Here is a 20,846-nt window from a genome sequence, read left to right as displayed (position 1 = left end):
TCTTGCCCCCTTCATGCTGCCTCCTATCTATCAAACTCGCTCGGAACCTGCTGGCCCGTACGATGTACGCGCAGTTGTCCTGGATATCATGCCGGGGTGTTGCAGGTGAATAAGCCAACTCCCCAAAGCAACCGTTACTGTCCGAGACCATGTATCCACCTGATCAGGTTTGAACGCAGCTTCCATTGATATACGCCCAGTCTGAAAACCACGTCGAATCCATTAGAGATGCGCGGATTCCAAGCTCGGCATGGAGTGGTAGCTTTACTGTGTTGCAACGCACTGTCAAAAGTGCCAACAAGCGCGATATTTATCAGAAGGGACGTCAGAGTGGCACACGGGATGAAGCTCCATTTAGCTACCATGGCACTGCACTGCACATTGAGAACTTACCTCTCACTCCCCTGCTCCCCCGTTGGCTTCCCTACACGGAATCCGAACGCCCAAGAGCCGGAGCGGATCCCATTAGCTAAGAGCTAGATAACACCGCCTGCACCCCGCACGACCTCGACGCATCGGCTGGATCAGCTGGCGTCTCCAGGAACGCCCGGACGCGCTTTGTTGCGGGGAACCGGCGTGAGACACGGTGTTTCCAAGTGCCTGTCCCGCTCAACTCGCGGCCTCTTGCGACGGTAATTCTCGGCCTAAAGGCGATGATCCGCCCCAGTGCTGACGCATCGGCCCCGTGAAGCTCTGTTGGGAAGGAGAGGATAAGTATCGAAAGAACTCAACTCATGTGCATAAATTGTGTTCCAATCTACTACGAGCTCTCATCTCTTTGCAAGCTCAGTCATCGGTATGGCCGATTGCTCACACGGTACGGAGCCATGCGCGCCTTGTGCTCCCTTGGCTCCTTATCTGCGGGTTGGGGCCAGTAAGCTAGCCAACAGTGACACCCTGCAATGAGCCGACTGCAAGCGCCCTATGAAACCGGTCCCTGAGCCGATTGCGGGGTTAACCCCAAGGGCGTGATGCTCCCTATTCTGGGGAACAATGCTAAGACCACCGTCGGTCTGTGGAATGATCCTAGTCCCGAACGTATAAGTGTCTTTGCCGCCCGTCACCGTCACGGGGAACTCAGACTTCAGTCAAACCTAACCGCCTTTTCAGTCCGAAATACTCCCCAACATTGTGCAACTTCTCCGCCGTAGTGCATCATTGTCGAACCACCGTCCATTGGTTCGTCGTGGCATCCCGACCCTGACTACACACTAACACATCCTGCCACGGCCTGTCTGTACCCGAAGGGCTTGATAACACTGTGAAGCAATCAACCACACAACAATCCGTCATTTGATACCCCGCTCTCCATAGCCGTTGCTGGTTGTTATTGCCCCCCTTTCGCCATGCCTTTCAGACAATTGCCGGGGCCGATGGCAGCACGCTGCTTGCGTGTTGCCGGGCCTGCAGGTGGAAGAGCAGGGGGATTGGTCAGGTTGAAGCAGACGTTGGCCGCCAGCGCAGTCATTGCTGGCCCTGGTCGCCAACTTGCCGGATTCTCATCCGGTACCCCACTGCATCGAGGTGGGGGATCAACAACAGGATCTTCATCACCCTTCAATGCTGCTATAAAGCCGTCGTCTCGGCCCGTCGTTGAAGATGAATACAAGGCCACCATCGAACAAGCCCGGAATCTTTCGTCACAGTCAACCGAGATGTATACCGCGTCGTTCGCCTTTTTCGAGTCATTATGGGATGCCGGTGTCACCCATTGCTTCGTGAACCTGGGTTCCGACCACCCCAGCATCATTGAGGCTATGGTTAAGGGTCTGAGAGAGAAAAAAGGAAGCTTTCCCAGAATCATCACATGCCCTAATGAAGTAATAAACCCCTCCTACCCACATTAATGTCGAGTTGTCGTATTGACAATGAACCTAGATGGTAGCCATGTCCATGGCTGATGGCTATGCTCGCCTGACTGGAAAGCCGCAGTGTGTCATTGTCCACGTCGACGTAGGCACTCAGGGCCTCGGCGCTGCAGTACACAACGCCTCATGCGGCCGTGCGCCTATCCTGGTGTTCGCTGGTCTGTCGCCTTTTACTCTGGAGGGTGAGTTGCGAGGCAGCCGAACCGAGTACATCCACTGGATTCAGGATGTCCCGGACCAAAAGCAAATCGTATCGCAGTACTGCCGGTATTCCGGTGAGCTCAAGACGGCCACCAACGTCAAACAGATGGTCAACCGCGCACTGCAATTCTCCAGATCTGATCCTCAGGGGCCCGTGTATCTTTGCGGCGCAAGAGAGGTCATGGAGGCCGAGATCGAGCCGTACAGCATTCGCCAAGATGAATGGGATCCGGTCGAGCTCGGTGGTCTTCCCAAAAGCGCTGTTGACAGGATCGCCGAGGCGCTGGCTGGTGCCAAAGAGCCCCTTGTCATCACCGGTTTCGGCGGCAGAAACCACGACTTCCCGGCTGCGCTCGTTGAGCTCGCCGACACGGTCAAGGGCCTGCGCGTTGTCGACACTGGCGGGAGCGACATGTGCTTCCCGGCAGACCACCCTGGCTGGCTGGGTCTTCGATTTGGTATTGACGAAGCTGTGAAGACGGCCGATGTCATTCTCGTTCTCGACTGCGACGTGCCGTGGATCAACACCCTGTGCCATCCCAAGAAGGACGCTAAGATCTTCCATATCGACGTCGACCCATTGAAGCAGCAGATGCCCGTTTTTTACATCGCCGCGCAGTCAAGATACCGCGCGAGCAGCCTGCAATCAATTGAGCAGATCACTTCTCACCTCAAGGGCAAATTCGCTGCGCAACTGGAGTCGGCAGAGGCCAAGGAGCGTGAAGCCAAGGTCAAGGAGTCACACAAACAGCTCTTGGCCAAGATTGAGGAAAAGGCACAGCCCAAAGCGGATGGCGAGTTTGGGACCGGCCACCTTTCGCGAACGCTGAAGAAACTCTGCCCCGAGGACACAATCTGGGCGATCGAAGCCGTAACTAACACTGTTTTTGTCCACGACAACCTCCAGCCCACGCTGCCCGGCTCATGGATCAACTGTGGTGGTGGTGGCCTCGGCTGGTCTGGGGGTGGCGCTCTTGGCATCAAGCTAGCCTCTGACTTCGAGAACGGTGGCAAGGGCAAGTTTGTGGTCCAAATCGTCGGTGACGGCACGTTCCTCTTCTCGGTACCAGGCAGTGTGTACTGGATTGCCAAGCGTTACAACATTCCCGTACTGACGATCATCTTGAACAACAAGGGTGAGTGCTAAGGAGCCCCGACCGTGAATCGAAGTTTGACTGACAATTTCGACAGGATGGAACGCGCCCCGACGGTCGCTGCTGCTGGTGCACCCCGACGGTGAAGGTTCCAGGGCGACAAACGAGGAGATCAACATCTCGTTTGACCCGGCGCCTGATTATTCCGGTATCGCCAAGGCAGCGGCTGGTGGAGATTTGTTTGCTGCTCGTGTGGATAAGCTGGAAGAGCTTGAGGGAGTGCTCAAGAAAGCGATCGAGACAGTGCAGGGGGGGCAGCCGGCTGTGTTGGATATCAAGGTGGCCATGGGTTCGTAAAGATGAGGCTGAAGAGAGGGCGGTGGAGAACTAAGGCCGTATCCGCACGGGGTGACGCAATGAGAGGTGGTAAGGTGCAGATTGGACGGATGTGATGACTCGGTTTTGCTACATCCCAAGATGCAGACGGGGACGTAGACAGACAGGCGTGGGTCCAACCCGGTAGAATAGAGTCACCGGACATTTGACGATTGTTGGGACACGATGGCGTGTGTAATCCTGTACGACGGTGCATGGGTGATCCCAGTGGGAGAAGTCCAAGCCGTCGCCTAGGCTTCGAGTTGTCGTAGCATGTTTTCCCATGATTATGGTAAAATGTCTGGTCATCAAAATGCCATTTCCAGAGCATAGGATGATGGCCAAGCGGCGAATGGCACAGGTACCATAGTATTAGGAACATGGCCGACCTTGGGATGAGGAGACGGCAATGGGCGTGTCTTTTGTTGATCACGCTTCACGTTCTTCGGGAAACACAGGCTTGGTGGCGTCACCTAACCCAGCGGGTAGATCTTGCCGTAGAGCCGGCACAAGTCATATCCGCCTGTAAGTGGTGGTGTCTAGATTCTGACCGGTGTGTTGAATCAATGACGGGAGACGTTATTGGTCTGAGTGTTGGGCAGAGTGAAGTGGTGTGTGTGCGCTCCTTTGGCGGATGATTCACAAAAGAATTCAAGGCCCTGTATGCCCAATGTTTTCAGAAAACTCAGTGGACTAACCATCGGCATCGTCCGCCTGCCGTCGTACCGAGTCTGAGGCGGCGCGTGAACATGCAACATGAATACGACGATGCAGAACGCTGACATGAGAAGTTGGCCAAAACGGCAAGTCAAGGTCTGAGGGGGTCTGGAAGCGCGTCAAGTCCGTGCATCAACTTTGGTCAGTTGACAAGCAAAGACCCCTAAAACCCCACCCTTAGCCACCCTTTCGCGCCTGCCTCCAAAATAAAACGGGGGGAGTGGGGTGCAAGCACTGGCCAGGCCGATGTCTGTGCCCTCCACCAATGTGAAATACCCCTGTCCAACATCACCACCACCACATGGATGTAGGGAAGGTGCCCCGATGAGGGGGAGATTTATCTAGGTAGAGCACCTGCGACTGAGAAGGAACGAAGGGCGAGCGGATGTCAGCTCTGAGCGGACGGTGACTGGCGATAGTTTGAATTCCTCTCTTATCGGCCCGTGGACACACCCTATAACCCTGGTTTGGATTGCTTGGTAAGGTAAGGGATCCCCCGTTCCCTCACTTGGTTCACGATGTATTTGGCAGTCGCCAGTCACCAGTCACCAGTCACCACTGCCAGCAGGCTGGGCGACATCTGCGGCTGCTTGCCTGGTAACAAGTAATGCGAACCCAATTTGCGCGCGGAGGTTACAGCTGCATGGGTGGCATAAAGTCAGTCAAGGTCAGCAGGCTCTCTTGCTTGGTCCTTGCCAACACGATAGTGTGTGATTACAGAACCTAGTAGGGGGATGGGAAAGCGCAGTCCAGACTAAGGTAGATAAAAGCACCTCGCATGCCGCGCATGGCAAAAACAAAGCATGGAGGAGGCTGAAAGATGGCATGGAACGGAAAGAGAGAGAGAGAGACGCGTCGCGGAGGTAGGAAGGCAAGGACGGGTGACCAGGACGACCAGAAGCAAGGCCAACGGACGAAACGGGAAGGGCGCCTGGCAAGCCTGGGCCAGAACCTCCACAGGAGGCAAGATGGACCTTTTCCTCCAGCATTCTTGCTTCCTTCCCTTTCCCTTCCACGATCCATCTTTTTGACGAGGACCGCCTTGAATCGTTCGGAGTGCGGACCAGCCCCTCCCTCCCTCCCATGTGCCACCACCCATCCCTCTCCACTCCCCACTCTGCCGTCGCCTCATCTTGCCAGAATCCCAGAGTCCCGGTGTCCCCTCCGAAGAGATGAAATTTCTCCAAAAAATTTGACGCCGGCTGCCCGCTGCTCACCTTAATTAATACCTCCCGGACTCCCATCCCGACCCAACCCACGGGCGGATATTCCCTTCACATTACCTGCAGACCAACGTTACGACGACTGCGAGGACAATCCAGGATTGGCAAATTCGACAATCCCCCATTGTCCACCTCTTATCTGCCTGTTCGTATTCGCTGTTCCTGCTACCTACTACTGGTCTGCCATCTTCGCCACCTCGGGTCGCTTGTTGTTTATCGTTGTGTTCCTGCATATCCAAATATCACACCCCCCCGGGCGTCCTAGGCCTGCCTGTCAGCCATTTCTGGACTTATCCCCGGGTCGTCAGCTGGCAGTCAACTGATACTTTGTCTTCGCGCGCCAATCTGTTGGCCGTTCCTTTGCTGCTTCAGCGGATTCATCGTCCCGTCCGTTCGCTCACACGATCCGGCGAAGCTCGTTCCCGGTCGAGTCGCCCTCGTCAGCAACAATACGACTTCTCGCTCCGTCCCCTGCACGGCGCTACCTTGCGCTTCCTCGCTTCTGCTTCTTGTAACGGCGACGTCCGCTGCATTGCATCGCGCCAGCAGCAGAGTACTTCAGCCAAACGCCACTGAAAGTCTGCTGTTTGGTCCCGCCATTGCTTTTCTTGCAGGTCCGCTCCCCATCTGCGTGCAGCACTTTTAGGCCCTCGCCTCGCCTCCCTCCCAGCCAGCATTCAGCACCCAGCCGCCTTCCCCGACTCCAGTCCTGCCGAACCATCTGCAGTGTCGCTCAATTACTACTGCACCTTGCAGCTCGAGACTTGAGACGATCGCCGATCCCTCCACTGTGACGGGGATGCCGTGCCCTCTGCTGTATCTTCGCCTACCGCATGCCTGCAGCTCCCCGCACTAGCTTCGAGATCAGCACAAAGATTGCGTTCTGCCACAAAGCACCTCTCGCTCTCTGCCAGTGAATCGACCGACAAGGTTGCAAGGTCAAGGACCACCACCACCACCAAGAACCACCACGGTCACCACCAACGATATTGCCCCGAGCAAGACTTTGCCAACCGAACCACCTGTGGTGCTTGTAGACCAAGTCTCTCAGCCGCCAATCAGTGACCGACATCGTCGCGGCCCCTCTCCAAGTCGTACTCCTTGTAGCAGCATTGCCCCACGTCGTGCTTTGCCCTATTTCCACCCTTTATCTTCCGCATTCGAACGACCACAGTCGCATTTCACTCGAACCACGACCGGCTTCTACGAACCGAACCGTTACTTCTCTCCCAAGCCGAACGAACTAGTCTGTCCCAGAACGGCCCGGAACCACGCCTCTGGTCCAGCCCAGCCGAGGCTCACCTACGAATAACTCTCCGACCCCCGCAAGCCGAACAAGGCCGAGGGAAGTTGCATCTTTGCAAGGATAGGACTTTGGATCATGATATTTGTTGCCCAAGGGTACACGGATCAAACAGCCCTTTCCAAGGGCTTTGCTCGCCATCGTCTGTGTTTGTCGCCTTCTTGAAGCACTAGATGCTCTCTATCGCCCACGTCGAACCCGTCGAGACTCTGTTCTCCAGCTCGAACATAACGTCATTGGCGCTTAATACTCAACCCCGGTGCCTCCCTCAGGAGCATCACGAACCAAAGACAGTAATGTCCCCGAAACCGGAAGAGGGCGTCCCTCTCCATCCTACAGAGTCGAACGCGAACGACGTCCCCGACCTCCCCCGCCGCCCAACCCTTCGTCCGACCCAAGGCTCAGCGTCGCCGACTGCGAAAGTCCGCCGAATGCCCCCGAGAACGATGATGTCTTCAAGCTGTCACCGCGCTCAGCAATGAAGCTGCTGAGCGGTGGCATCGAAGCACTTGTCCGAATTACTGGCGATATTCCCCCGACACCACCTCCCACGAGCCCAACACTGCCCAACATGCGAGGCATGGCGGCCGAGAAGGCACTCATTCGCTCCAACTCGGAAAAGAACCTGGCGAGAATGCGCCAGGAGGCCGAGGCCGCGATGGGTCATTCGCATCCCTCCCCCCGCCGGCCGTCAATGATGTCCCAAATGAGCGGCTCCAGTAGCTCCTCGTCACAACTAATAGACGGCGTCCACCTGAGACAGACCCAAACCCCCACGCCTCCGCCGCCGTCGAGGCCGCCCGAACCGTACATAATCATCGGGGAGAACTCGCAGCCGATCAATCTTCAACACAGCGCCATTACACGCAAGTTCTACTCCAAGAAGCCTCCGCCTATTAGCATCGAAGAATATCTCGCACGAATCCACAGGTTTTGTCCAATGAGCACTGCTGTGTATCTTGCGACGAGCCTATACATCCACCGCCTGGCTGTCGACGAACGCACGATACCGGTAACAAGGCGGAATGCGCATCGGCTGGTGCTGGCGGGCCTGCGGGTGGCAATGAAGGCGCTCGAAGATCTCAGCTATCCGCACAGTAAAATGGCCAAAGTCGGAGGCGTCAGCGACTTGGAGCTGGCGCGGTTGGAGATCAGCTTCTGCTTCCTAGCAAACTTTGAACTGGTGGTGCGGGAAGACACGCTGAAGAAGCACTGGGAGGTGCTCAAGCAAGAGCAACCATTGAGACTAATGCACCCCAGCTTGCCGAGTCTATCCTCGAACAGGAAGCCTGGGGAAACGGGATTATCTCGACAAGAGAATCAGTGGAAATGAGATGAGGGGCTAATCCAGACGAAGTAATATGGTCAGAGGGACACTGTTTCTGCAGCATGTTGGTGGCATTTGAAGGAGAAGAAGAGAGCGCATCATCATGATCAAATTGCATTTTGCGACGTTTTGTAACGTTCAAACCATATCATCTGTTTCATGGCACTGCGTTGGGCGGAATACTGATTGAGCATGAATGGGCGGGGTCTTTCTTCTGCTGGAAATGCATCTCGCAAGTCGACGATACCCGGCGTTGGTGTTGGAGAATCCAAAACATTTTGAGCTTTCGAGTCAGGTAGTTTGGATCGAATTGAGTTGCGCATTGGCTTGGCACACCTCCATATGCTGGCCCCACGTGTAGCTATACCGTGCCGTGCGGACGATAATTATAAGCCTTGCTCATTACTTTCGCCCAAAGGCGTCTTTTCTTTCCCACCCTCGAGACACGCACGCGTTAATGACATTGTCAATTTTGTGCCATTAGCGTCGTATCGATAAGGTATCATGTTGATATGCTATCTGTCATCTTATCCCTAAAGGTGTCAAGGTCCTAGGGTGTTCCCCCACTGACTAGCACCCAGGTACGATAGTAGGCACCGGCCAGTCACTGCTGCAGGATGTCATAGCTCGAGATGCGGCAGCTGGAGCTCTGAGCTTCCCCCAAACTTGCGAAGCTGTAACCCCAAAGAACTTTCTCCGTCTGTGTTTTCGGCCGGGATTCGCGCATTTACTTTTCTCATCTCCAGCCCACGAGCGACCCAAGAGCTGGCCCTGCATTGACGGTCAACACAATCGTTTCCATCTTTCTTTCGGCGCTCGTTTCTTCCCGGTAATACGCGACCTATTGGACAACTTGCGGCGCCCGACAATTCGGCCTTAAAAGCATAGTCGAGTCCAGCTCACTCCCCCACACGAGGCCGTACGAAGCCGCACGAGGCCGGTCGCCAAACACCACGATACCCGATCGCGCAGTCGCGAACCGTCGCAATGGCTGAAGAGTTTAATAATGACCTTGAAATCTCCAGCGAGGCCCTGCGAACCCCGTCGCGGATGTCGAGATGGAGGCCCCCGAGGACGGCGACAACGCCAATGTCGATACCCTCCCCTTCGCCGAGGGCGACGAGAGCGACCCTGTCGAACCGCGCACCACCTTCGTCAGCTACCTCTCCAGCCCCGTGGTCACTCTGTTAGTCGGCCAGGGCGAGTCGGAATCCATTGTCACGGCGCATCAGGCCCTCCTGATGCAAAGCCCTTACTTCAAGGAGGCATGCGCGCAGTTCAGCGACGACGGCAGCGTGAGTAGCTCCCCCGGAAAACGCGTCCACTGACCGGCGCGCCGGCCCAACCGAATCCTCACTAACTCAACGCTCGGCAGCCGCGTCAGATTGAGCTCGCTGGCGAAGACCTCGATGCCGTTGGCTGCTTCCTCGAGTACCTCTACACGGGCGAGTACTTCCCCCGCAAAGTCGCCGGCTCGCGCACCCTCGAAGCGGACCCTGCTACCCCCGAGGTCGACACGGACGGCACCCAGCTGCTGAAACATGCGCGTGTCTACACGCTGGCCGAGAAGTTCGGCTTGCCCGGCCTGCGGTCGCTCGCCAGCTCCAAGATCCACTGCGTCAACTCGACAGCCAAGGGCGAGATTGCCTACGCCCGCTACGTGTACGCCTACACCAGCAAGGACGACACCACGATACGCGCCCCCGTCGCGAGCTTCTGGGCCACCCGATCACACACCCTGCGCGCCGAGGCCGAGGAGGAGTTCCGCTCCCTGTGCTTGCAGTATCCTCAGTTCGGATACGACGTGCTTAGTACGCTGCGGCACGACTTCTTGCGTGGAGCGACATTGCTGACTGCCAATAGCCCGTGTTCTCGACGAGAAGCTCAAGAGAGAGCGCAACGACAAGCTTCGCCCCTCATCATCCACCGGAAGCGCCCGCAAGCGCGCGCGCCACAGCCAGATTTAAGGCTTGTAATAGGCGAATTGGGGCATTGTCTCCGAGAGCGTCTGCTGTTCTGTGTCAAGGGTATTTGTCGTAATACGATCCCGGTGTTCCCTGACGTGCGTTGCCACACCCATTGCCTCACGAGGGTGACACATTCGACGCGAAGATCCATCTTGAGAGGGAGACATCCTTCCTTGTGACGGCGGTGCATATTGCTTACCTTCTGGGAGGCTCTGGGTGCCTGGTTGACATACCTGGAGCGCAAACTTACTGTGTTTGGGAGCGAGGAGCATTGTACGGATGTACATATTGTACTAACTCGACTGTGACTAAGTTCATCCATAGCATGATACCCCTTCAGCCACTCTGGCTCGATGTTTGATATTTTATCTGCCTTGAGCGCCAGATTGGTTTGCAAGGGTTTCGAAGAAATCGTTAGTGCTTTTGGTCTTGTACCACGATGCATAGGAGTGGGCATCTTATCTGACGGTGGTTTGTGGCAAGCACTGCGGAACAGAAAGAGAATAACGAAATCAACTGAATCGAATGCAAACCTCTGGCGAGCGATGCCAACAGCAGACAGCCCCCCCGTGATACCGTCCTCCAAAACTACTCGGCCGCATTTGCTTGCCCGCTTGGGAGGATGAAGAAACAAGACTTCTTGTTCACCCTCCGATGATGAGCGGATCACGCACAACCAGGGTGATGGGGTCATCCTGTGCTTGGCTCATCGTCACCATTAAACTGCCATCGGAAACATCGTTGTGTAGCCGGCATATGCGAAGCTTCATACCTCCCACTGAATCGGGAGCTCAGCAGGCCTCGGTGAGATTCCCCCACCCGCAACGCGCGGGGGAGACGGGGTGCGGTTCCGGGGTTTGGGCCATGGGCCATCCTTGGCGGATCGTCCAATCAGCCGAACTGCGCATGAGATTCTCCGCCCAGCCGGAGGACGAAGCTCCATTGATCTATCTGATGCGCCTTCGGGGTGTCGGAACTGGACAGATTGGGGTAAATGAACTGGCGTTGAGGGAGGGTGGTATTCTGCTGGGGGTACTTAAGCAAACGCTTCTGCTTCTTGGTGCCCCTTTGGCTAGTGACGCGATGTCTGTTACTGTCGCGTTGTCTGCCAGTCTTTGACGCTTCACCTATGTCGTCTGTGAGGCTATCGACGAACCACCCGTCATGACAGGCCTGCTCGCCAAGCTTCTCGGCCTCTCCGCCTACACAGGCCTCGTCGCCGTCACCCTTCCCTACATCCAACAGCACGACATCCCCTCTCGCCTCCTCGCATCCCTCGACACCCTCCTCTCGCCCCCGGCAGACGACACTTTCGTCCAAGACACCCCTGCGGAGCCATTTGTCTGCCACGCCCAGAACTACACAACCCAAATCGTCTCCCTCAACCCGCTGGTCATCTACATCCACGACTTCCTAAATGACGCCGACATCGCCGGCCTCCTCGAGGCAGGCGAGCCCGAGTTCCGCCCCAGCTACGTCGTCAAGAACGGCGTCACACAGGGCACGCCGGACCGGACATCCTGGTCCGCCGGGCTGCCGATCGACAACGCCGCTGTGCAGTGCGTGCTGAAGCGCGCGGAAGGGTTCATGGGCACGACGTTGGCGCCGGGGCGGGACGAGATCGGCCCGCCGCAGCTGGTGCGGTACACGGCGGGGCAGCGGTTCAACGTGCACCACGACTGGTACGAGTCGTTCCAGCGGGACGCGCGGACGGGTCGGGACCGCAGGTGGAACCGGATCGCGAGTTTCTTTGCCATCCTGCAGGACGAGTGCACGGGGGGCGACACTTGGTTCCCCATGGTCCGAGCCGTGACGCCGCAGCACATGGCAGAGGAGAGGGATTGGAGGCGGCACGAGGACGGCGGGCTCGCGTTCAGGCCCGTCAGGGGAAATGCGGTGTTTTGGGTGAATCTGCACGAGAACGGGACGGGCGACGAGAGGGTCGTGCACGCGGGGCTGCCGGTGGGATCGGGGTTGAAGACGGCGATGAACATTTGGCCGAGGAGGTATCTCGGTCCCGAGGCGTGGGCGGAGGGTGAGGAGCCTCGGGAGGAGGATATCGTGGTGGGTGGTGAGAGTCGCCTGGCGGAGGAGGAGGAGCTGGTTGTTGATGACGCTGAGGTTGATCCGATTTAGACCGAGGTGGCAAGCTCGCAGGTATCGAGAAGGCTTCTGGTGCCGAGTCAGGGTGCCCTTAGAAGTCCGGAAGTGTCAAGTCTCTGGCCAGAACATAAGGAATGAGTGGTGTTGATCTAGCCAGCTGGTTCATGAATGTCCATCTCAGTGGCAAGCCCTTGCAGTTTTACCATGATCAGGGCAAACATCAGCTGTGAACTGCACTTAAGACTGCAGGTTCAAACATACTGGATTGAGATAGCCACCGTCGACACGCCGTCTCTTCCCACCTGAGCCGACCGGATCGTCAGCATCGCGTTCCAAGGTCCGAACTCAATGACGATGATAAAACAAGACTGAATCAGAATCTTAGATGCATCGTTCGAGGACGATCACGAAGGTAAGTGGAGTGCTATGCTCGGCATATCGCGAGACATACCATGGAGGGCACTCGGACACAACAGTTGCACTGAGCGGAAAAGATGCATTCTACAACGTTATTTAATGGTTTCAAAGATCTCATTCAAACTATTGATAATGTTTGATTCGTAGTATTTGTCTGGGATGGGCTTGAGATAGCTAGTAGTAACTATAGTCAATGAGACTTCGTTGTGTGCTTTGAAAGTTGGAATGGGCCTGTTAAGCTGTTGGTACGGAAGGGGCGAAGCCCAACTTCACAGAATCCAAGGTCTTTCATATGAATCCTTGCGGTTTCCCCCAAGTGATTGCAGAGATGGTCGTCAACGCGGTATTGCCAGCGCCCACAAGCCAACTGCGTCACTCACTTTCACCACCTGCTTCGACCTCTTTTCATGGCGAAGTACTCGGCTTCTTTTCCAAGGTGACCCATTCCTCCCTTGGGATGAGGTTGCCGCTACCCGGATCTCTGAAGAAAAATGTGATGACTGTCGAGGGCCCGCGCTTCCTTTTCTCCGCGCTCAAATAGTCCAGACGCACAACCCGTCTCTCCTCCGGCGGAAGCTCTCCGTCTTTAATCCGGCCATCCAAATCCATATCACCCAAAGAGATTTGATGCTCAATTTCAATGATACGCCGGGCCATCGCTAACGTAAGACGCTTCGCCCAGATGTTGTCCCTCGGACGCGCCAGCTGCCCCATCAACTTCAAGGCGGCGGTCCGCACACTCAAAAACCGACACTTGGCCACGATGGTGAACAGGAGTGGACTAAACCCTAGCTCAATTGCTGAATCGTCCGGGTACAATTTTTTAACACTCGATGAACCTGGATCGGCGGAAAGGGCCGCAACTTTAGATGCCAAGTCAACGACGTGACGATAGTCATCCAAGTAGGCGTCACAATCGCACTCTGATTCCAACTGAGACTGCGAAAGCTCAATTCTGCTTGTGAGGTATCGGGTCTCCAGGAGGTAGAGAACAGCTTGATCCTTATCATCGTGTTGATGGCTGTCTTTGAGGGTCTCGAATGCCGCGTACCAGCTGTCTAGGTCCAGCAGGATAAAGTTCCGCGTCCACTTCCTGTCCGGCTCGGGTCCCTTGCATCCTTTCGCAAGGCGTCTCTCCTCGCCAATGCGCAAGAATCGGGCCACGCGAGTATGTAGAGGTAGTTGTCGTGCGTGTGCTTCTGCGACGCTCGCGAATTGCGAGGAAGCTGATGGAACAGGTCTATCAATGGTCGGGAAAGTCCTGGGGTTAACGCCATAGCAGTAGGGTACAAGGCTCAGCTGTCGCATGGTAGGCACCACATGGTTTCGAAGGAAGTCGGACTCAGAGTGCATTTCGTTGAGGATATTGATCCCGTGCCGGTAGTGGGCGATGGCATCTTGTGGGTTCTTTCGGAAGAGCTCTATGCAGACGAAGAGCACACAGACGAAGAGGACCAGGGCGCGGTCCTTTGTCGTGCGGAGTAGCCTGATGGCCTCGTTATAATGCCATGCGGCGAAGGGCGCTGCTTCTTGTGCTCCCTTGGAAAAGTTTTCGTAGAGAGAGCTAAGAGCCAGCACGGCGTGGCCAGCGACGGGCTCCTGGTTCGCGACCTGCACGACGACTGTGGTCCAAAACATCTTGTTTAGTGATCCGGTCAGGGCTGGCGCGGCTACCCTGTGATAAAAGTGCATGGCGCGGTCGGCTCCCTGGACGCCTCCGCGATCCAAATGCGAGAGGGTCATTGCCCTTCGCGGAGAACATGACCGGAGGAGTTGTGCCCAGGAGTATACGCCTGAAGGCGGGGAGGTGTAGCCGTCGCATTTGCGACCTGTAGAGAGGCATCGCGAACAGGATGGGCGCTTCTCGTCACATTTTATGCGGCGTATTCTAAAGATTGTCATCAGAAGGAGAGGAGAGGAGTCGTTTGTGCGCTGTATTGTAGGAACAACATCTAAGGGGTTTGACTGAACGAACAAATACTTACTTGCACGTCGTACAACCAGTCTTCACCCTAGCAATGCCATTCCGGGTCATATTTAGAGAGAAATCGTAGATAGCTGGGGAAGCCGAACGATAGCAATCAAGGCAGCTTCAAAAACCTTAACCCCGAGTTTCGGCGATTCCAGGTCGCACATCGCATGGCAAACGGAGCCTGGTATCGGAGAGACCGGAGAGACCGGAGGATGGGGAGAAGGGAGGATATATGATAGCCGCGACGATAATATTCAACACCGTACACAGCGGACGCCTTGCATACTGCTGTCATGCAAGTGTCAAAAGGCAAAGTTTCAAGGCGACGGCGAGCTGCGATCACTCAGACGAACGTCCGTCGTGATTCCTGATCAGGGTTGAACGTGGGGTTTCATCGGTGTGGTGTTTCGAAACATCTGTGCGGATGCCCTTTGAGTTGCCTGAGAATCATCGGACATGCTGGGGCGATTTCCGAACAAACCAATGAGTGCGCGTTGGCACGACGGCTCCTCTCGAAGAGTCTCATGCCGGTTGAACGGAGAGGGGCCTAGCTTGCAATACCAACCCAGAGGGGTCGGTCGCTGATGTCGAATGTATGTGCGCACCAACGTAGATGTCGTGGTTCGAGATTGGGCCTGCAATCAATGAAGCCGCCACTCAATTTTGCGGAGCCTGGTTTACATAATCCGTTGTTTGTGGTTCAAAACAAGAGCAGCTCCACCAAGTCATCTGTTAACTGCTTCTGTGTGTTTTTCTTGGCGATAGCGGTAAGTGGTTCTGCCTCGCGAGAGGCGCTAGAGAGTGGGATCAGCCCTTGGCTATAGCAACCACATCCACGGCCGAAGGTTTATCTAAAGAGTGGAAAAAAGGCTATTGCTCGATTGTACGCGGTACGGCATTAGAGCGAGCTACGGCTAAAGCCATTGGTGGGAATACTAGCCTAGTCCTGGCATTCAAAAACGGCAGTACCGCAAGCAGTTTCATTGCGTGGTGATTGACGAGTTATCGAGGCGTATTAGTGCAAGCTGAGAAGTTGTTAAAATAAGATGATGCGAAATGTTTGTTTTACGCAAATAAGCCCTGAGCTCCTCATATGCCGGTCCTCAAAGTAGGTTAACGAAGCTAGATGTTGGTAGTGTGAGCGTGATGCTGATTGTTGATGGGATGCCGGATAATGGATGGGATGAGATGGAGACCGGAAGCCAGTCCTCATGCAAACGACCTTCGTCCTGCACTTGAAGCAGGGAACACTTGGTTCATAATGGAAGACCTCGAGTTCTGCTTTAGGCTAGGCCCCTTTATTGCTTCTAATCTTTCTGTCCAATATACGAGAAGAACAAAACCTCTAGGTAAAATACGGGGTGTATAAAAAGATGCGGAGGCCATAGGGCTGTCAATGCTTAGCGTTCTGTACTCTCTTCCCCACTCTCTACTGATGGTAATTCGTATCTCGATTAGCCATTCTGTGGGAATAATTGACACATCCAAATATCAGTGGAACGTATTGGCTGCTTCTCAGGGTCTCGGCTGATCTATTTTCAACTCTAGTGTCAGCGTACCAGCAAGTCGGAGAACTTGGTGCTTAGTCTGGCGGTCAACCTGCATGAGGGACACATGCCCCCCGGCTGATACCAGTGTCTTGTTAGCTGGATACACTCGCTACCAGATTCGAGCCATGACTGATGCCAAGCTCAGGTGCATGCTTTTGTTATAGGAATAGCTACTGGTCCGCTATTCCGAGAGGTTGTGGGCTTGGCAAGTAGCTGCACTCTAATTCAACAATAGGGAGTGTGACATGGAGACAGCGGCGAGGTTTCGCGGAGTGAAAGACGCTGGTGTCACAGTTCCCGAGTCGGCCGAGCCTGCAATGAATTGGTCGATGGTTCGCAGCTGGCTAGAACTGCTTCCCAAACTAGTTTCTAGACTGCGCAAGCCTGGCTTGTGCAACTATCAGCTCGCACAGCCAGGGTACATCGAGACCGAACTTGTGCCCGGGTAACTCCCCATGAACCAATGGGAGATACCACCGACCTTCTCCGGGCCCCGTGGCATCTACCCAATCATCAGACAGGATCGCCCCGGAGGCACCCTCCGAGCCTGCGCCGGGGGTTGAATTATTTGTGATGTCAGGGAGGCGGCGAAGCACTGTCTTTCCTGCCCCCCTTTCACACATGGGTTTCAATGAGCACACATAGCTGGCATTCGCATCACTTTTCATCGACTCCATCTCACGAATGATTCAACTACTCAAAATGTGTCCCTGCCACATCCTCTCATGATGATGCCGCTTCGTCCGCTGCGTCCACGGCCACTCTCAGCCGCTGGATCGCCCATCGACAACCGTGGTGCCGATGCTGGTCGCTTCAGCGTCCAGCGTCCCGCGAGACAGCGAAAGACGAACAGCGCTTGCGATCCTTGTCGAAAACGCAAGACCAAGGTGGGTTTGGGCATTGTTCCCCGCACACCTCCCTAAACTCAGCCTTGAACCTTTCCGTTGCTTTGCACCCACGAAGTACGGGCTCAACTAACGTCTTGGTCCAGTGCGATGGAAGACTGCCTCGATGTCTCATGTGCGAGCATAGGGCTGAGGCCTGCGCTTACACATATAGTATCCGGCATCGAGTTACTGTCACCGAAGGAGAAGAGTCCAGAGGCCATGGCTCAAGCGAAATGCTCGAAAGTTTGCGGACGCTTCCTCACGAACAAGCCCTCGAATTGTTTCTTAAACTTCGCAATGAGTCGGCTAGCTCATCCCTCTCGGTATCGGTCCCGTCCGAGCAACGATATCTCCAAGGCCTGCTGCCGCCAACCCAGAACAGCCTGAGCTTCGAGCTCAACCTACGACACCCAGTTGCGTATCCGGCCTTGTTCCCAGTTTCGTACACAGACCTGCCCCATGAGGAGGTTGTCAAGTCCATGTCGGTCCCTTGGACACGTGGAGGACAAATTGTGTACGAGATTCCTCTCGAATGGGCATTCCCAGATCTCTAGCGTTGAACCGTGTCAAGCATGCTTCGGCATACCCGCGTTTAAACTGGATTCTGTGCTCGGCCCGACGCGGCTGTACACTGACAAAACATAGGTCTCCATGTCAAGACCTTCCACCTAAACATGCGTACATGACTCCAGAGCGAGAAGACGACGAGCCCGGAATCAAGATGGCCTCCCCAGACCCCGGTGACGCCGACCTGTTCAGTCCGTTGTTCGACGAACGTCTTCGGATGGTAGACATAACGCAGTGGACACCGGTTCCTATTCCAAACGACCTTGCCATCAGTACGATATCACACTATCTCGAGAACGATTACGCAACGATACCCCTGTTCAACGCCGACCTATTTATACAAGGCCTTGTTAATCTCGAGCATTCCTTTTGCTCTCCTTTTCTAGTCACTGCCATCTTATGCTGGTCGTGTGTATGTTGCCCCTTTTTCTGTATCTGTAGGGCCCCACTCTGATAGAAACAGCAAGCGTTTACACCCTTACATTCCGAAGCCGCCGCATACAGCGTGGCACTCTTTACTCAGGCGCAACAACACTTCTCCGAACAAACTCATCTGAACAGCCTCACGACCATTGCCGCCCTACAGATACTAAGCATGTGCGCCGTCACCTACGGCAAAGACGATATGAGCCTGCAGTTTCTGCAAGAAAGCGCAAGGCTAGGCAGACTGATGGGCCTATTCGATGCTGCATCTCAATCCGAGTCGGCAGAGATGTGGCTAGGAAACCACGAAGACTGGGCAAAAACGGCCTCCTATACTGCTTGGGGAGTTTATAACTGGGTGTCGTAAGTCTTGTCGCGAAACTGGCTTGTGTGACCGGCCAAGATGACATGCATTGACCTTTTCCAGGGTGTACTCCCTCCATTACCATATCTTCGAAATTGAAACGCCGCCCCTGCTCCCCAAACCTCGAGACCTGATATCCCAGTCTGCGGACAGTACCACAGTACTACACGCGCAGGTGGTAAGTGCTTCGAGCGATATGTGGACCATTTTCAATCGCGTGGTACAAACCTACTACGGCCCCCAGAGTAGTGGTCTCTCGCAGGAGAGATCATTGAAGTTTGCAGAAGAAACTTACCATCGTCTGCTCGACTGGGCGGGCGGGCTTCCTCTTCAGCTGGCAAGGGCAGAAGAGAGTGGCCATAACGTTATGATGATGCAGTAAGCCAAGTTCTTCCCGAAGCTCTGTGTTTTACCGAAGCATTTCTTGCAGCCCCGGTCATGTGGCAACTTCAGCTAACCCACTTGGTAAAACAGCATCTATTTCCACGCTGTCGTAACCGACCTCTTCCGCCCCTTTCTCGACTCTCCCTCGCGCAATGAGCGTCTGCTGTCCTTTTCAACGAAATTCGCGACCCCAGAAGCAGTTTACGCGGCATCCGTCACACAACTCAAACGTCTTCTCCTTCTGTATCGGTTACGATACAAGAGCGCCGGCCTCTCGGTACTGTGGCAAACGGCTGTCGTGTACGTTGCCAACGCGATGATCCGCGAGGCCGGCACTTCGGTGCGGGCACCCGATGTACCGCCGAGCGAGGAGTGGCGGTTCTACCTGGATCTCTGCCTGGCCGGGCTTGAGGACCTGTACGTATCCTTCCCCGTGTTCGGGTCCATCGCTCAGGGCATGGTAGGGATGGCGTTGCGACATGCGGCAATACGGACGGGGAAAGCGGCGCGGGTGCTGAAGCAACTCGGGGCGATTGAGAAGCAGCACGCCGCAAATCAGGGCATGACGGACAAGACGGAGGCCCGGTGGATCATCGACTTTGATCTCGCCATGACGGACCCCGAGGCGGCACAGGGACGGAATTTAGCAGAGCGGCTCGAGGGGTTGATGTTGAACGAGATGGGTTCGGATGATCCTGGCTGAGTGGCCGAGATTAGTGACGGGCAACGCGGGGAACAGTCTGAAGGGATATATTGGGCAGGGATGTACTGGTGTTGTCAAGGATGTGATCACCTTTTTGCGTTGCTTGTTGTTTATTGTTCGGAGTCCGGCCCCTATTGATGGTCTTGAAGGCTATTTCGCGTCGGAGTGATCCCAGACGTCTTTTAAAGTAATAATGACGAAAACCTGGGACAGGTTTTTCGAGATGACATGAGAATACGACAGGACTTATATATTCATTACACCGCAAGTTGTCGAGTCAGTTGTGCCAAGTGAGTAATGGACGACTTTCGACACCACGTTACATACCCTGTGCCAACCCGTGAGGCTCTCATGCTGGTTCTCCGAGGGTGCTAGACTCAAGCTTGTACCTTTTTGGGTCCACTGTTAGGGACAATTGAGACAATAGTATTGGTTCAAACTGTGGGTGTGGCCCCCTTCCTTTCCCGGCGCTGATTGGCTACAGACTCGTACCCATGCTGATTGTGATTGGTTCGGTCAACTGGCCGTCTCCGAGATAAGCCAATGGATACACAATGTTGAGCTGAAAATGGCCGACACCGTTATACTTGTTTCTCTATTTCAGTTCACACAACTGCTTCCTGACGGGCTTATCCTTGGAACCGTTTCGGAACCTGATGGTCGAAGGACCATTTGTCCATGGAGAACTTCTAGTACAAGTAGTCCTTGCCAAATGCTCGTTTACAGAATGCCGATAGTCACCAAAGCTGAGCATCTCTAGACGCGCTTGGAACGTGTGAGGACCAACGCCAAGGTCTCAGAGTAATCCGCCATAATTCATTCCTGTGCAGTTTTGTGTACTGCTTTCCCATGTTGATCAGAAAATAATCGCTTAGATGGCGTTTTCAAGCTATGAATGGTTCGACATGAATGCTTTATGACAACATCATCCACTTTGCTCGCAAGGCAGTAGTAGGTCTTATCAATTGACAACATAATGCGGAATACGTGCTACCACCTGGCGAGGCTTTCGCGTTGGCGGTACACGCAAAACCGGTGCCACATGTCACATTCAACGTCCGGATTACGCTTCTTGGGGCCGAGACTCTCGCATGTGTCGGGCCGGAAAAGTCTCGCACCCGGACATCGGAATCCACTCGACATCTCTACTCCATGTAATAGCTTGGGTCCCGGCCGACCTACGGCCTCGCAAACTGTGTTATGGGTTTCTGAAGGGACTCACACCACCTTTGCTTTTCTATCTGTCTGAATCATGTCAATCGGACGGGGATTTGGTAAGTTGTTCTCTACAGTTACAGGCATTACCTTCTCAAGCGGCCTTTCCAAAGTTCAGATATGTTCGCTCATGATTCGTAGCTGTTTGAAGGGTTTGAAAGCTTGTCGGCATTGTTCTAACAGGCA

At 54.9% G+C, this 20,846-nt stretch overlaps 6 protein-coding genes across 6 annotated transcripts; 5 read left to right on the top strand and 1 right to left on the bottom strand.

The window, feature by feature from the left end:
- Positions 1-1,887: 1,887 nt before the first annotated feature.
- On the top strand, positions 1,888-3,520 carry ColSpa_07807 (benzoylformate decarboxylase; the record flags this gene model as incomplete). The annotated part of the gene is made up of 2 exons (XM_049274019.1): positions 1,888-3,205; positions 3,261-3,520. The coding sequence occupies 2 exons, from the start codon at positions 1,888-1,890 to the stop codon at positions 3,518-3,520; spliced, it is 1,578 nt and encodes a 525-aa protein (XP_049129976.1).
- A 3,739-nt stretch (positions 3,521-7,259) lies between these two features.
- ColSpa_07806 (PHO85 cyclin-7) lies at positions 7,260-8,114 on the top strand (the record flags this gene model as incomplete). The annotated part of the gene is made up of 1 exon (XM_049274018.1): positions 7,260-8,114. One exon carries the CDS (start codon positions 7,260-7,262, stop codon positions 8,112-8,114), a length of 855 nt encoding a protein of 284 aa, XP_049129975.1.
- Positions 8,115-9,166: 1,052 nt separating this feature from the next.
- Positions 9,167-10,075, top strand: ColSpa_07805 (uncharacterized protein; the record flags this gene model as incomplete). Its single annotated transcript, XM_049274017.1, has 3 exons — positions 9,167-9,403; positions 9,484-9,919; positions 9,972-10,075. The coding sequence occupies 3 exons, from the start codon at positions 9,167-9,169 to the stop codon at positions 10,073-10,075; spliced, it is 777 nt and encodes a 258-aa protein (XP_049129974.1).
- A 1,164-nt stretch (positions 10,076-11,239) lies between these two features.
- ColSpa_07804 (prolyl 4-hydroxylase 1) lies at positions 11,240-12,211 on the top strand (the record flags this gene model as incomplete). Its single annotated transcript, XM_049274016.1, has 1 exon — positions 11,240-12,211. One exon carries the CDS (start codon positions 11,240-11,242, stop codon positions 12,209-12,211), a length of 972 nt encoding a protein of 323 aa, XP_049129973.1.
- A 789-nt stretch (positions 12,212-13,000) lies between these two features.
- Positions 13,001-14,338, bottom strand: ColSpa_07803 (uncharacterized protein; the record flags this gene model as incomplete). Its single annotated transcript, XM_049274015.1, has 1 exon — positions 13,001-14,338. The coding sequence occupies one exon, from the start codon at positions 14,336-14,338 to the stop codon at positions 13,001-13,003; it is 1,338 nt and encodes a 445-aa protein (XP_049129972.1).
- A 3,828-nt stretch (positions 14,339-18,166) lies between these two features.
- ColSpa_07802 (uncharacterized protein) lies at positions 18,167-19,445 on the top strand (the record flags this gene model as incomplete). Its single annotated transcript, XM_049274014.1, has 4 exons — positions 18,167-18,357; positions 18,422-18,536; positions 18,603-18,736; positions 18,833-19,445. 4 exons carry the CDS (start codon positions 18,167-18,169, stop codon positions 19,443-19,445), a joined length of 1,053 nt encoding a protein of 350 aa, XP_049129971.1.
- Between the last annotated feature and the right edge of the window lie 1,401 nt (positions 19,446-20,846).

The sequence above is a fragment of the Colletotrichum spaethianum genome, assembly GCF_022836535.1.
Source record: "Colletotrichum spaethianum MAFF 239500 DNA, contig20, whole genome shotgun sequence".
Lineage (NCBI taxonomy): Eukaryota > Fungi > Ascomycota > Sordariomycetes > Glomerellales > Glomerellaceae > Colletotrichum > Colletotrichum spaethianum.
This window is presented reverse-complemented; position numbering and strand designations above follow the sequence as displayed.